Source organism: Coregonus lavaretus, assembly GCF_964263955.1.
Source record: "Coregonus lavaretus genome assembly, contig: HAP1_SCAFFOLD_1148, whole genome shotgun sequence".
In the NCBI taxonomy this organism is placed as follows: Eukaryota; Metazoa; Chordata; class Actinopteri; order Salmoniformes; family Salmonidae; genus Coregonus; species Coregonus lavaretus.
This window is the reverse complement of record NW_028162864.1, coordinates 143,120-158,451: the sequence shown is the minus strand read 5'-3', so window position 1 is coordinate 158,451 and position 15,332 is coordinate 143,120. Positions and strand designations below refer to the sequence as shown.

At 41.7% G+C, this 15,332-nt stretch overlaps 1 protein-coding gene and 1 long non-coding RNA gene across 4 annotated transcripts in view; both read right to left on the bottom strand.

The window, feature by feature from the left end:
- Nucleotides 1-1,106: 1,106 nt before the first annotated feature.
- Nucleotides 1,107-15,332, bottom strand: part of LOC311118752 (cytochrome P450 3A27-like) — a 31,090-nt gene continuing 16,864 nt past the window's right edge. The window contains exons 12-15 of one of the 3 annotated variants that reach the window (XM_084193536.1): nucleotides 14,905-15,067; nucleotides 1,780-1,832; nucleotides 1,482-1,581; nucleotides 1,107-1,193 (exon numbers count right to left, since the gene is read on the bottom strand). In XM_084193536.1, coding sequence (XP_084049662.1) covers nucleotides 1,122-1,193; nucleotides 1,482-1,581; nucleotides 1,780-1,832; nucleotides 14,905-15,067 — 388 coding nt within the window. In that variant the 3' untranslated portion in view covers nucleotides 1,107-1,121. Of the gene's footprint in view, nucleotides 1,194-1,481; nucleotides 1,582-1,779; nucleotides 1,833-6,757; nucleotides 8,076-9,056; nucleotides 9,382-14,904; nucleotides 15,068-15,332 lie in introns of those variants that run through there. The other 2 variants (XM_084193537.1, XM_084193538.1) reach the window with 2 other exon arrangements.
- LOC311118754 lies at nucleotides 4,870-5,773 on the bottom strand. Its single transcript, XR_014611850.1, has 3 exons — nucleotides 5,759-5,773; nucleotides 5,183-5,479; nucleotides 4,870-4,981 (listed from the first exon to the last, which is right to left on the bottom strand). It is a non-coding gene; the product is annotated as an uncharacterized lncRNA (long non-coding RNA).

Here is a 15,332-nt window from a genome sequence, read left to right as displayed (position 1 = left end):
GGCCATGGAAGGAGTGTTGTATGGCATTGAAGCTCGTTTGGAGGTTTGTTAACACAGTGTCCAATGAAGGGCCAGATGTATACAAAATGGTGTCGTCTGCGTAGAGGTGGATCTGAGAGTCACCAGCAGCAAGAGCGACATCATTGATATACACGGAGAAAAGTGTCGGCCCAAGAATTGAACCCTGTGGCACCCCCATAGAGACTGCCATAGGTCCAGACAACAGGCCCTCCGATTTGACACATTGAACTCTATCTGAGAAGTAGTTGGTGAACCAGGCGAGGCAGTCATTTGAGAAACCAAGGCTATTTAGTCTGCCAATAAGAATGCAGTGGTTGACAGAGTCGAAAGCCTTGGCCAGGTCGATGAAGACGGCTGCACAGTACTGTCTATTATCGATCACGGTTAAGTGCACCCATGACCAGCTCGGAAACCGGATTTCATAGCGGAGAAGATACGGTGGGATTCGAAATGGTCAGTGATCTGTTTGTTAACTTGGCTTTCAAAAACTTTCGAAAGGCAGGGCAGGATGGATATAGGTCTGTAACAGTTTGGATCTAGAGTGTCACCCCCTTTGAAGAGGGGGATGACCGTGGCAGCTTTCCAATCTCTGGGGATCTCAGACGTTACGAAAGAGAGGTTGAACAGGCTAGTAATAGGGGTTGCGACAATTTCGGCGGCTAGTTTTAGAAAGAAAGGGTCCAGATAATAGGTTTATAACACGTTCAAAATGGGTTTATAAAAATTTTATAACAAGCTATAATGAGTGTATAATATATTGATAAAACAGGAGTAGAACTGACAGATGTTAAAAGGATGAGGGAGATGGAGGGATGGTTCTACCTCTTTTAGTCGTCCGGAGGTAAAGGAAGGAGAGAGGACACTGCGGATCCGTCTCCATGTATCGTCCTCTGCAACGGTCAACGCATCAAACAGCTCTCCGTTCAGATGGAGGTTCTAAAACATGGAGGACAGTTGTAATAATTATCAAACAGCTCTCCGTTCAGATGGAGGTTCTAAAACATGGAGGACAGTTGTAATAATTATCAAACAGCTCGCCGTTCAGATGGAGGTTCTAAAACATGGAGGACAGTTGTAATAATTATCAAACAGCTCTCCGTTCAGATGGAGGTTCTAAAACATGGAGGACAGTTGTAATAATTATCAAACAGCTCTCCGTTCAGATGGAGGTTCTAAAACATGGAGGACAGTTGTAATAATTATCAAACAGCTCTACGTTCAGATGGAAGTTCTAAAACATGGAGGACAGTTGTAATAATTATCAAACAGCTCACCTTTCAGACAGAAGTCTTTCATATTTACATGAATTCCACAGATAATGTATTAATAATATAAATAATGATGTTAGGATTATTATTATTATATGTGTGTGTGTGTGTGTGTGTGTGTCTGTATGTGTGTGTATGTGTGTGTGTGTGTGTGTGTGTGTGTGTGTGTGTGTGTGTGTGTGTGTGTCTCACCCTTCGGTTGGTGAAGATGTTGTAACACTCTTTAATCAGGATGGTCTTGATCATGCTTTTGTCCATGATACACAGAACAGGCTGCCTCCCATCATAGATCCTTCACAGAGGAGAAACACACAGACACCTGGCTTAAACCACCTCATATAAAACTACACATAAAACATTCTTGTTGTTGATATTATTATTAATAGTATTATTCATGGTCACATGATAGCTTGAGCAGGTGATGAATTGTAAGGAAAGAGCATAGTACAGTTGTGAGTCTTCCTATTACGGTACAGCCAACTGAACTCACCCCCAGATTCTCCCGTACTTCTGAAAGCACTCTGTGTCAAAGTTAGTGAAACCCTGGAGAGAGAGAGAGAGAGAGAGAGAGAGAGAGAGAGAGAGAGAGAGAGAGAGAGAGAGAGAGAGAGAGAGAGAGAGAGAGAGAGAGAGAGAGAGAGAGAGAGAGAGAGAGAGAGAGAGAGAGAGAGAGAGAGAGAGAGAGAGACACATTTGACCCCAATAACTACCGTGGGATATGCGTCAACAGCAACCTTGGGAAAATCCTCTGCATCATCATTAACAGCAGACTAGTTCATTTCCACAGTGAAGACAATGTACTGAGCAAATGTCAAATTGGCTTTTTACCAAATTACCGTACCACAGACCACGTATTCACCCTGCACACCCTAATTGACAAACAAACAAACCAAAACAAAGGCAAAGTCTTCTCATGCTTTGTTGATTTCAAAAAAGCTTTTGACTCAATTTGGCATGAGGGTCTGCTATACAAATTGATGGAAAGTGGTGTTGGGGGGAAAACATACGACATTATAAAATCCAGTTAAAATTAAAAAATGCGGTTAAAATGGTTAAAAAACACACATTTTTTTCCACAGGGCCGTGGGGTGAGACAGGGATGCAGTTTAAGCCCCACCCTCTTCAACATATGTATCAACGAATTGGCGAGGGCACTAGAACAGTCTGCAGCACCCGGCCTCACCCTACTAGAATCTGAAGTCAAATGTCTACTGTTTGCTGATGATCTGGTGCTTCTTTCCCCAACCAAGGAGGGCCTACAGCAGCACCTAGATCTTCTGCACAGATTCTGTCAGACCTGGGCCCTGACAGTAAATCTCAGTAAGACAAAAATAATGGTCTTCCAAAAAAGGTCCAGTTGCCAGGACCACAAATACAAATTCCATCTAGACACTGTTGCCCTAGAGCACACAAAAAACTACACATACCTCGGCCTAAACATCAGCGCCACAGGTAACTTCCACAAAGCTGTGAACGATCTGAGATACAAGGCAAGAAGGGCCTTCTATGCCATCAAAAGGAACATCAAATTTGACATACCAATTAGGATCTGGCTAAAAATACTTGAATCAGTTATAGAACCCATTGCCCTTTATGGTTGTGAGGTCTGGGTCCGCTCACCAACCAAGAATTCACAAAATGGGACAAACACCAAATTGAGACTCTGCATTGCGAATTCTGCAAAAAATATCATCTGTGTACAATGGAAAACACCAAATAATGCATGCAGAGCAGAATTAGGCCGATACCCGCTAATGATCAAAATCCAGAAAAGAGCTGTTAAATTCTACAATCCACACAGGAAGCGATTCCCAAACCTTCCATAACAAAGCCATCACCTAAAGAGAGATGAACTTGGAGAAGAGTCCCCTAAGCAAGCTGGTCCTGGGGCTCTGTTCACAAACACAAACAGACCCCACAGAGCCCCAGGACAACAACAACAACACAATTAGACCCAACCAAATCATGAGAAAACAAAGATAATTATTTGACACATTGGAAAGAACAAACAAAAAAACAGAGCAAACTAGAATGCTATTTGGCTCTAAACAGAGAGTACACAGTGGCAGAATATCTGACCACTGTGACTGACCCAAACTTAAGGAAAGCTTTGACTATGTACAGACTCAGTGAGCATAGCCTTGCTATTGAGAAAGGCCGCCGTAGGCAGACCTGGCTCTCAAGAGAAGACAAGCTATGTGCACACTGCCCACAAAATGAGGTGGAAACTGAGCTGCACTTCCTAACCTCCTACCAAATGTATGACCATATTAGAGACACATATTTCCCTCAGATTACAGAGATCCACAAAGAATTCGAAAACAAATCCAATTTTGATAAACTCCCTTATCTACTGGTTGAAAAACCAGTGTGCCATCACAGCTGCAAGATTTGTGACCTGTTGCCACAAGAAAAGGGCAACCAGTGAAGAAAAAACACCATTGTAAATACAACCCATATTTATAACCCAGTTTATTTATTTTCCCATTTGTACTTTAATTATTTGCACATTGTTGCAACACTATATATAGACATAATATGACATTTGAAATGTCTTTATTCTTTTGGAACTTCTGAGTGTAATGTTTACTGTTAATATTTATTGTTTATTTCACTTTTCTTTACTATCTACTTCACTTGCTTTGGCAATGTTAACATACGTTTCCCATGCAAATAAAGCCCTTAAATTGAATTGAAATTGAATTGAATTGAGAGAGAGAGAGAGAGAGAGAGAGAGAGAGAGAGAGAGAGAGAGAGAGAGAGAGAGAGAGAGAGAGAGAGAGAGAGAGAGAGAGAAAACAGCTGATTCATGCCTGAACAGAGAACACACCGGTAACAGGTCAGGGTTGAGGAGTGTTGAACAACTGAAACAGGTCAGGGTTGAGGAGGGATGAACACCTGAAACAGGTCAGGGTTGGGGAGTGTTGAACACCTGAAACAGGTCAGGGTTTAGGAGGGATGAACACCTGAAACAGGTCAGGGTTCAGGAGGGATGAACACCTGAAACAGGTCAGGGTTGAGGAGTGTTGAACACCTGAAACAGGTCAGGGTTGAGGAGTGTTGAACACCTGAAACAGGTCAGGGTTCAGGAGGGATGAACACCTGAAACAGGTCAGGGTTCAGGAGGGATGAACACCTGAAACAGGTCAGGGTTGAGGAGTGTTGAACACCTGAAACAGGTCAGGGTTGAGGAGGGATGAACACCTGAAACAGGTCAGGGTTGAGGAGTGTTGAACACCTGAAACAGGTCAGGGTTGAGGAGTGTTGAACACCTGAAACAGGCCAGGGTTGAGGAGTGTTGAACACCTGAAACAGGTCAGGGTTGAGGAGGGTTTGTTCTGTATTATTTTACATGGGGGGAAAAAACACTATTGTGTAAAACATGTAAGAGATGTTTACTATGAATGTGGACAACGTGGTCCTCTGTAGCTCAGCTGGTAGAGCACGGCGCTTGTAACGCCAAGGTAGTGGGTTCGATCCCCGGGACCACCCATACACAAAATAATGTATGCAGGCATGACTGTAAGTGGCTTTGGATAAAAGCGTCTGCTAAATGGCATATTATTATTATTATTATTATTACTATATTATTACAAACCTTTTTATACTCCATCATTGTGCCAAGGTAAGGTAGGGGTTTGGGTCCAGGGATCCCCATCTTAGTGAATACACCATAGGGCCAGTATCCATACCTATACACACACACACACACATTAACTAGTAATATATTCTAGAGAAGTATTTACAAAAAATAAAAACATATCTTTAACTCTGCATTGTTGGAAAATGACCCCTAAGTAAGCATTTCACTGTTAGTCTCCACCGGTTAACTACCATGCATGTGGCATATAACATTTGATTTGATGTAAAACAATTTCATTTGAAGTCCTTACACCACTATGAGGGTGATGAGGAGGGCCAGGAGTGTCCAGGTCTCAGCAGAGAAGTAGGGCAGAAAACTCATCTTTCCTCCGGTTCGGCTCCCTGCTGCTTCTAAAAACAAAGGTCCCGTTTTCTCTCAGGCTCGGTTCGAGTTCACTTGTCCAATGGTCTGACAGGTTTTGAGTTGTTTTTTCTGTCCGGTTCTAGTGTGGATCGACTACCGACTGTTGCTCTTCTCGGTATTCTGCTTGGGACAGTACAACTTGCGCGTGATTGTTGTATCCCGTCGGAAAAGCACCTGTGTGAAGCTAGCCACAATAAGGATTAGCCACAATGGAATTTGCAGTTCGCCTTCAGAATAAGAGTCCCATATTGAAACTGATGCAAACGGATACAAATAGTGGAATAATGCCATATTTGGACTAGGTAAAGCTGAACAAGGTTGGAATGTTGTTATATTAATTTAACAAAAGACAATAAGTAGTTAATTTGACACACCCAAAAATAATAGTTAAAGTCTCACTGTGGCTGTATTAGACTTCAGAATTGCATTGGGGCAAACTTCTATTGCACTGTTACAGTGTTACCTCTGGATCTTGGGTCCATGAAACGTGAAGAATTTACACTAATATTAGCGTCGTAGCTCTTCCTGCAGGACTTTAGCAATGTTCCAACATCTAGTGTAAAGCCTTCCCAGAAGAGTGGAGGTTGTTATAGCAGCAAAGGGAGGAACAACTCCATATTAATGCCCATGATTTTGGAGTGAGATGTTTGATCGACGAGCGGGTGTCCACATACTTATGTCATGTTTGCAATGGGTTCACTCTAGCTAGTTAGCTTGCTCGTATCTTGCTAATTTAGCTAACAAACTAAATAAAAACACACTCTCAACTCTCACACACAAAGGGCCCTGCAACGTGAAGGGTTGTCGGTAGTGAAAAAGGGAAGCATCATCTAAGATGTGATTCCAACTAAATATAAGCTAAAATATCTTCAGATTCAAAATTAGATTTTTTTCATAATTTTGTATTTCCTAAAGGTAAACACTAAACAGAGTATGCCCTTGTAAGGGAGAGGGTTAATACTCGGTTCCAGGAACCGACAACAAGTGCTTGACATATGGCATTGGTTCCGGGCCAGATTGAGAAATGTTTTTTAATTTGATCTGACCACTTGTTTGGTCGCTGCTATCCCCGACTGTTTGTTTTGTATTGCGAAATGAAGGTGAACTGTTCTCTGTGTGAAGGAGGTGAACTTCATGACCAAAGATTCTCTGCACTGTGTTTATAAATGCGGGAAGTACAAGAGAGCTGGAAAGTGTGGAGAGTGGATCAGTAGTTTGTAATGGGACCAGGCGAGCTACCAGGGCTGTGTATTTACATCCAACGGCCACACGGCGGCAGTATTGGGTTCGGAAAAGAAAATGTGTGGATGACCAAGTCAAAACACAACAATTAGGCCTAGCTGAGTGAAATTAGAAATATTTCTTGATAAATAACATCAATCAACCAATATATATATATATTGACTGTTCTCATGATTATGTGTTTGTGTCTTATGTTTTGATTTATGAAGGTTAATAAATACACAGACGACCTCGTTCTTTAGTGGAATGATTTTTATTGATTTGTGATTATTAAAGTTTAAAACAAAGCAGCTGCAGCGATCATTTCAACAGACGGTAAAGATTCTATTTTGGAAAGACTGCACAGCAGAACACCCAGAGGAACAAAATGAGAGTAGAGTTCTAGAGAACACCAGTTAGAGTTCTAAATTCTAGGAGAATCCTAGCCTCCAGCCAGTAGTGTGCAGGATCCACACATGACATCTGCCATGGATTGAATACCCCTGGTGTCTGACTTTAACAAGACATGTACCCCTAATGCATCCATAGTATTACTATCTTTCTTTTATCTGGTGAAAATGTGTTTCTGAGCCCTAATCAAACTGAGACCAGGATTCAATACCAGCGCTTTGTCAGCTATGCACCATTTAAAGGTCATTTCCAGTTGAGCCGACAAATGCTACATTTATCATGAATGCAGTCTTATTGTCATATTATATTCAGAAACCTATTGAATATAGCAGGGTTAGGGTAAGGACTGAATATTCAATGATAGATTGATAGATAGATAGATACTTAACAAAAAGGTTTCATGAGCTGAAAAAAAAGATCCCAGAAATGTTCCATACGCACAAAAAGCTTATTTCTCTCAAATGTTTTGCACAAATTGGTTTACATCCCTGTTAGTGAGCATTTTATCCTTTGTCAAGATAGTCCATCCACCTGACAGGTGTGGCATATCAAGAAGCTGATTAAACAGCATGATCATTACACAGGTGCACCTTGTGCTGGGGACAATAAAAGGCCACTCTAAAATGTGCAGTTTTGTCACACAACGCAATGCCACCTCTGCCCAGTCATGTGAAATCAATAGATTAGGGCCTAATGAATTTATTTCCATTGATTGATTTCCTTATATGAACTGCAACACAGCAACAGTTTTGAAATTGTTGCATGTTGCGTTTCTATTTTAGTTCAGTATAGATAGATAGTGTGACAGGTAGGTAGGTAGGTAGTGATAGATAGATAGTGTGATAGATAGATGGTGTGATAGACAGATAGACTCATATGTTAGACAGATAGATAGATAGATAGATAGATAGATAGATAGATAGATAGATAGATAGATAGATAGATAGATAGATAGATAGATAGATAGATAGATAGATAGATAGATGGTAGGGTTGGGTTGGGTTGGGTACTCCTGCATTTGGTCATGTGTTTGGACTCTTCAGAGAGGTGGTGGTGGTGTTGCTAGGGGTGTTGCTACGGGGCGCCAGCCTCAGTTTGATTGGTCGTTTAGGCATCAGCAGAAACTGGCTGTCCATCTCCAACAGGATCTATAGAGAATAACAGAACAGAACATAACCCTGGTTGTCCATCTCCAACAGGATCTATGGAGAATAACATGACAGAACATAACCCTGGTTGTCCATCTCCAACAGGATCTATAGAGAATAACAGAACAGAACAGAACCCTGGTTGTCCATCTCCAACAGGATCTATAGAGAATAACAGAACAGAACATAACCCTGGTTGTCCATCTCCAACAGGATCTATAGAGAATAACAGAACAGAACATAACCCTGGTTGTCCATCTCCAACAGGATCTATGGAGAATAACAGAACAGAACATAACCCTGGTTGTTCATCTCCAACAGGATCTATAGAGAATAACAGAACAGAACAGAACCCTGGTTGTCCATCTCCAACAGGATCTATAGAGAATAACAGAACAGAACATAACCCTGGATATCCATCTCCAACAGGATCTATAGAGAATAACAGAACAGAACATAACCCAGGTTGTCCATCTCCAACAGGATCTATAGAGAATAACAGAACAGAACAGAACATAACCCTGGTTGTCCATCTCCAACAGGATCTATAGAGAATAACAGAACAGAACCCTGGTTGTCCATCTCCAACAGGATCTATAGAGAATAACAGAACAGAACATAACCCTGGTTGTCCATCTCCAACAGGATCTATAGAGAATAACAGAACAGAACATAACCCTGGTTGTCCATCTCCAACAGGATCTATAGAGAATAACAGAACAGAACAGAACCCTGGTTGTACATCTCCAACAGGATCTATAGAGAATAACAGAACAGAACATAACCTTGGTTGTCCATCTCCAACAGGATCTATAGAGAATAACAGAACAGAATATAACCCTGGTTGTCCATCTCCAACAGGATCTATAGAGAATAACAGAACAGAACAGAACATAACCCTGGTTGTCCATCTCCAACAGGATCTATAGAGAATAACAGAACAGAACAGAACATAACCCTGGTTGTCTATCTCCAACAGGATCTATAGAGAATAACAGAACAGAAAATAACCCAGGTTGTCCATCTCCAACAGGATCTATAGAGAATAACATGACAGAACATAACCCTGGTCGTCCATCTCCAACAGGATCTATAGAGAATAACAGAACAGAACAGAACCCTGGTTGTCCATCTCCAACAGGATCTATAGAGAATAACAGAACAGAACATAACCCTGGTTGTCCATCTCCAACAGGATCTATAGAGAATAACAGAACAGAACATAACCCTGGTTGTCCATCTCCAACAGGATCTATAGAGAATAACAGAACAGAACAGAACCCTGGTTGTCCATCTCCAACGGGATCTATAGAGAATAACAGAACAGAACATAACATAACCCTGGTTGTCCATCTCCAACAGGATCTATAGAGAATAACAGAACATAACATAACCCTGGTTGTCCATCTCCAACAGGATCTATAGAGAATAACATGACAGAACAACTGAGCATATGGATGTTGGAGATGGACAATGTGTGCATGCGTGCTATGTGTGTGTGTGTGTGTGATTAGATTAACCATTACACACTAACCTAACCACTGATCTAGGACCAGATTCCCCTGACCCAGTACTAACCTAAACCATTACACACTAACCTAATCACTGATCTAGGACCAGATTCCCCTGATCCAGTCCTAACCTGAACCATTAGACAGTAACATAACCACTGATCTAAGAATAGTCCTGACCTGAACCATTAGACAGTAACCTAACCACAGATCTAGAGCGCCCCCCAGTGTCTTTATGTGTGAAGTGTCAACATAGCGTTGAATAGAGGACTAGGGAGAATCTCAATTGCATTTCCTTGATTCCTCGCATTCTTTCTCATCCAATGGGTTTTGAGGAGGAGGCGGGGATAGAGAATGCGAGGAATCAAGGAAAGACAATTGAGATTCTTCCTTATTACATTTACATTTTAGTCACAGGTGGTGACCATGTTAAAACAGGTGGTGACCATGTTAAAACAGGAGGTGACCATGTATAAAAAACAGGTCCATGTTAAAACAGGTGGTGACCATGTTAAAACAGGTGGTGACCATGTTAAAACAGGTGGTGACCATGTTAAAACAGGTGGTGACCATGCCAAAACAGGTCCATGTTAAAACAGGTGGTGACATGTTAAAACAGGAGGTAACCATGTTAAAACAGGTGGTGACCATGCCAAAACACGTCCATGTTAAAACAGGTGGTGACCATGTTGAAACAGGTGGTGACCATGCAAAAACAGGTCCATGTTAAAACAGGTGGTGACATGTTAAAACAGGAGGTAACCATGTTAAAACAGGTGGTGACCATGCCAAAACACGTCCATGTTAAAACAGGTGGTGACCATGTTAAAACAGGTGGTGACCATGTTAAAAAAGGTGGTGACCATTTTAAAACAGGTGGTGACCATGCCAAAACAGGTCCATGTTAAAACAGGTGGTGACCATGTTAAAACAGGTGGTGACCATGCTAAAACAGGTGGTGACCATTTTAAAACAGGTGGTGCCATGTTAAAACAGGTCCATGTTAAAACAGTTGGTGACCATGTTCAAATAGGTTCACTTTAAAACAGGCGGTGACCATGTTAAAACAGGTCCATGATAAAACAGGTGGTGACCATGTTAAAACAGGTGGTGACCATGTTAAAACAGGTGGTAACCATGTTAAAACAGGTGGTGACCATGCCAAAACAGGTCCATGTTAAAACAGGTGGTGACCATGTTAAAACAGGTGGTGACCATGTTAAAACAGGTCCATGCAAAAATGGGTGGTGACCATGTTAAAACAGGTGGTGACCATGTTAAAACAGGTCCATGCAAAAATAGGTGGTGACCATGTTAAAACAGGTGGTGAACATGTTAAAACAGGTGGTGACCATGTTAAAACAGGTGGTGACCATGTTAAAACAGGTGGTGACCATGTTAAAACAGGTGGTGACCATGCCAAAACAGGTCCATGTTAAAACAGGTGGTGACATGTTAAAACAGGAGGTAACCATGTTAAAACAGGTGGTGACCATGCCAAAACACGTCCATGTTAAAACAGGTGGTGACCATGTTGAAACAGGTGGTGACCATGCAAAAACAGGTCCATGTTAAAACAGGTGGTGACATGTTAAAACAGGAGGTAACCATGTTAAAACAAGTGGTGACCATGCCAAAACACGTCCATGTTAAAACAGGTGGTGACCATGTTAAAACAGGTGGTGACCATGTTAAAAAAGGTGGTGACCATTTTAAAACAGGTGGTGACCATGCCAAAACAGGTCCATGTTAAAACAGGTGGTGACCATGTTAAAACAGGTGGTGACCATGCTAAAACAGGTGGTGACCATTTTAAAACAGGTGGTGCCATGTTAAAACAGGTCCATGTTAAAACAGTTGGTGACCATGTTCAAATAGGTTCACTTTAAAACAGGCGGTGACCATGTTAAAACAGGTCCATGATAAAACAGGTGGTGACCATGTTAAAACAGGTGGTGACCATGTTAAAACAGGTGGTAACCATGTTAAAACAGGTGGTGACCATGCCAAAACAGGTCCATGTTAAAACACGTGGTGACCATGTTAAAACAGGTGGTGACCATGTTAAAACAGGTCCATGCAAAAATGGGTGGTGACCATGTTAAAACAGGTGGTGACCATGTTAAAACAGGTCCATGCAAAAATAGGTGGTGACCATGTTAAAACAGGTGGTGAACATGTTAAAACAGGTGGTGACCATGTTAAAACAGGTGGTGACCATGTTAAAACAGGTGGTGACCATGTTAAAACAGGTGGTGACCATGCCAAAACAGGTCCATGTTAAAACAGGTGGTGACATGTTAAAACAGGAGGTAACCATGTTAAAACAGGTGGTGACCATGCCAAAACACGTCCATGTTAAAACAGGTGGTGACCATGTTGAAACAGGTGGTGACCATGCAAAAACAGGTCCATGTTAAAACAGGTGGTGACATGTTAAAACAGGAGGTTACCATGTTAAAACAAGTGGTGACCATGCCAAAACACGTCCATGTTAAAACAGGTGGTGACCATGTTAAAAAAGGTGGTGACCATTTTAAAACAGGTGGTGACCATGCCAAAACAGGTCCATGTTAAAACAGGTGGTGACCATGTTAAAACAGGTGGTGACCATGCTAAAACAGGTGGTGACCATTTTAAAACAGGTGGTGCCATGTTAAAACAGGTCCATGTTAAAACAGTTGGTGACCATGTTCAAATAGGTTCACTTTAAAACAGGCGGTGACCATGTTAAAACAGGTCCATGATAAAACAGGTGGTGACCATGTTAAAACAGGTGGTGACCATGTTAAAACAGGTGGTAACCATGTTAAAACAGGTGGTGACCATGCCAAAACAGGTCCATGTTAAAACAGGTGGTGACCATGTTAAAACAGGTGGTGACCATGTTAAAACAGGTCCATGCAAAAATGGGTGGTGACCATGTTAAAACAGGTGGTGACCATGTTAAAACAGGTCCATGCAAAAATAGGTGGTGACCATGTTAAAACAGGTGGTGAACATGTTAAAACAGGTGGTGACCATGTTAAAACAGGTGGTGACCATGCTAAAACAGGTGGTGACCATTTTAAAACAGGTGGTGACCATGCTGAAACAGGTCCATGTTAAAATAGGTGGTGACCATGTTAAAACAGGTCCATGTTAAAATAGGTGGTGACCATTTTAAAACAGGTGGTGACCATGTTAAAACAGGTGGTGAGCATTTTAAAATAGGTGGTGACCATGTTAAAACAGGTGGTGACCATGCTAAAACAGGTGGTGACCATTTTAAAACAGGTGGTGACCATGCTGAAACAGGTCCATGTTAAAATAGGTGGTGACCATGTTAAAACAGGTCCATGTTAAAATAGGTGGTGACCATTTTAAAACAGGTGGTGACCATGTTAAAACAGGTGGTGAGCATTTTAAAATAGGTGGTGACCATGTTAAAACAGGTGGTGACCATGCTAAAACAGGTGGTGACCATTTTAAAACAGGTGGTGACCATGCTGAAACAGGTCCATGTTAAAATAGGTGGTGACCATGTTAAAACAGGTCCATGTTAAAATAGGTGGTGACCATGTTTTTTTTTTTTTTTTTTTTTTTTTTTAGTCATTTAGCAGACGCTCTTATCCAGAGCGACTTACAGGAGCAATTAGGGTTAAGTGCCTTGCTCAAGGGCACATCGACAGATTTTTCACCTAGTTGGCTCGGGGATTAGAACCAGCGACCTTTCGGTTACTGGCACAACGCTCTTACCCACTAAGCTACCTGCCGCCCCATGTTAAAACAGGTCCATGCTAAAACAGGTGGTGACTATTTTAAAACAGGTGTTGACCATGTTAAAACTGGTTCACGTTAAAACAGGCAGTGACCATGTTAAAACAGGTGATGGCCATGTTAAAACAGGTGGTGAACATGTTAAAACAGGTGGTAACAATGTTAAAACAGGTGGTGACCATGCCAAAACAGGTCCATGTTAAAACAGGTGGTGGCCATGTTAAAACAGGTGGTGACCATGTTAAAACAGGTGGTGACCATGCTAAAACAGGTGGTGACCATTTTAAAACAGGTGGTGACCATGCTGAAACAGGTCCATGTTAAAATAGGTGGTGACCATGTTAAAACAGGTCCATGTTAAAATAGGTGGTGACCATTTTAAAACAGGTGGTGACCATGTTAAAACAGGTGGTGACCATTTTAAAATAGGTGGTGACCATGTTAAAACAGGTGGTGACCATGTTAAAACAGGTGGTGACCATTTTAAAACAGGTGGTGACCATGCTGAAACAGGTCCATGTTAAAATAGGTGGTGACCATGTTAAAACAGGTCCATGTTAAAATAGGTGGTGACTATGTTAAAACAGGTCCATGCTAAAACAGGTGGTGACCATTTTAAAACAGGTGTTGACCATGTTAAAACTGGTTCACATTAAAACAGGCAGTGACCATGTTAAAACAGGTGGTGACCATGCCAAAACAGGTCAATGTTAAAACAGGTGGTGGCCATGTTAAAACAGGTGGTGACCATATTAAAACAGGTGGTGACCATGCTAAAACAGGTGGTGACCATTTTAAAACAGGTGGTGACCATGCTGATACAGGTCCATGTTAAAATAGGTGGTGACCATGTTAAAACAGGTCCATGTTGAAATAGGTGGTGACCATGTTAAAACAGGTCCATGCTAAAACAGTTGGTGACCATTTTAAAACAGGTGTTGACCATGTTAAAACTGGTTCATGTTAAAACAGGCAGAGACCATGTTAAAACAGGTCCTTGTTAAAACAGGTGGTGACCATTTTAAAACAGGTCCATGTTAAAACAGGTGGTGACCATGTTAAAACAGGTCCATGCTAAAACAGGTGGTGACCATGTTAAAACAGGTCCATGTTAAAACAGGTGGTGACCATGCTAAAACAGGTCCATGTTAAAACTGGTGGTGAACATGTTAAAACAGGTCCATGTTAAAACAGGTGGTGACCATGCTAAAACAGGTGGTGACCATGTTAAAACAGGTGGTGACCATGTTAAAACAGGTGGTGACCATGTTAAAACAGGTCCATGTTAAAACAGGTGGTGACCATGCTAAAACAGGTCCATGTTAAAACAGGTGGTGACCATGTTAAAACAGGTAGTGACCATGTTAGAACAGGTAGTGACCATGCTAAAACAGGTCCATGTTAAAACAGGTGGTTACCATGTTAAAACAGGTCCATGTTAAAACAGGTGCTGACCATGTTAAAACAAGTGCTGCGGTAAGTGCAGCCTCTATCCAACTCTATGAATGATACTGATATTTGATGATGTCATATTCCATCTGCTCAGGTGAGCATCTCACCTCGGTCTCGTCGCAGACGGAGAATGTGAAACTCTGGAGGATCTCGACCATGGCCAGTTTGATCATGATCAGGGCGAAACGCATCCCGATACAGTTCCTGGGCCCCGCCCCGAACGGCATGTACGTGTACGGGTCAATAGACTCCTTGTTCTCCTTACTGAACCTGGACAGGGAGAGGGCAGACACATTACACATTGGATTGGAGTTGATTTGTGGTTGTGGTTCAGACACATTACATTGTAGTTGATTTGTGGTTGAGGTTCAGTCACATTACACATTGGATTGTAGTTGATTTGTGGTTGTGGTTCAGTCACATTACACATTGTATTGTAGTTGATTTGTGGTTGTGGTTCAGTCACATTACACATTGTATTGTAGTTTAATTGTGGTTGTGGTTCAGTCACATTACATTGTAGTTGATTTGTGGT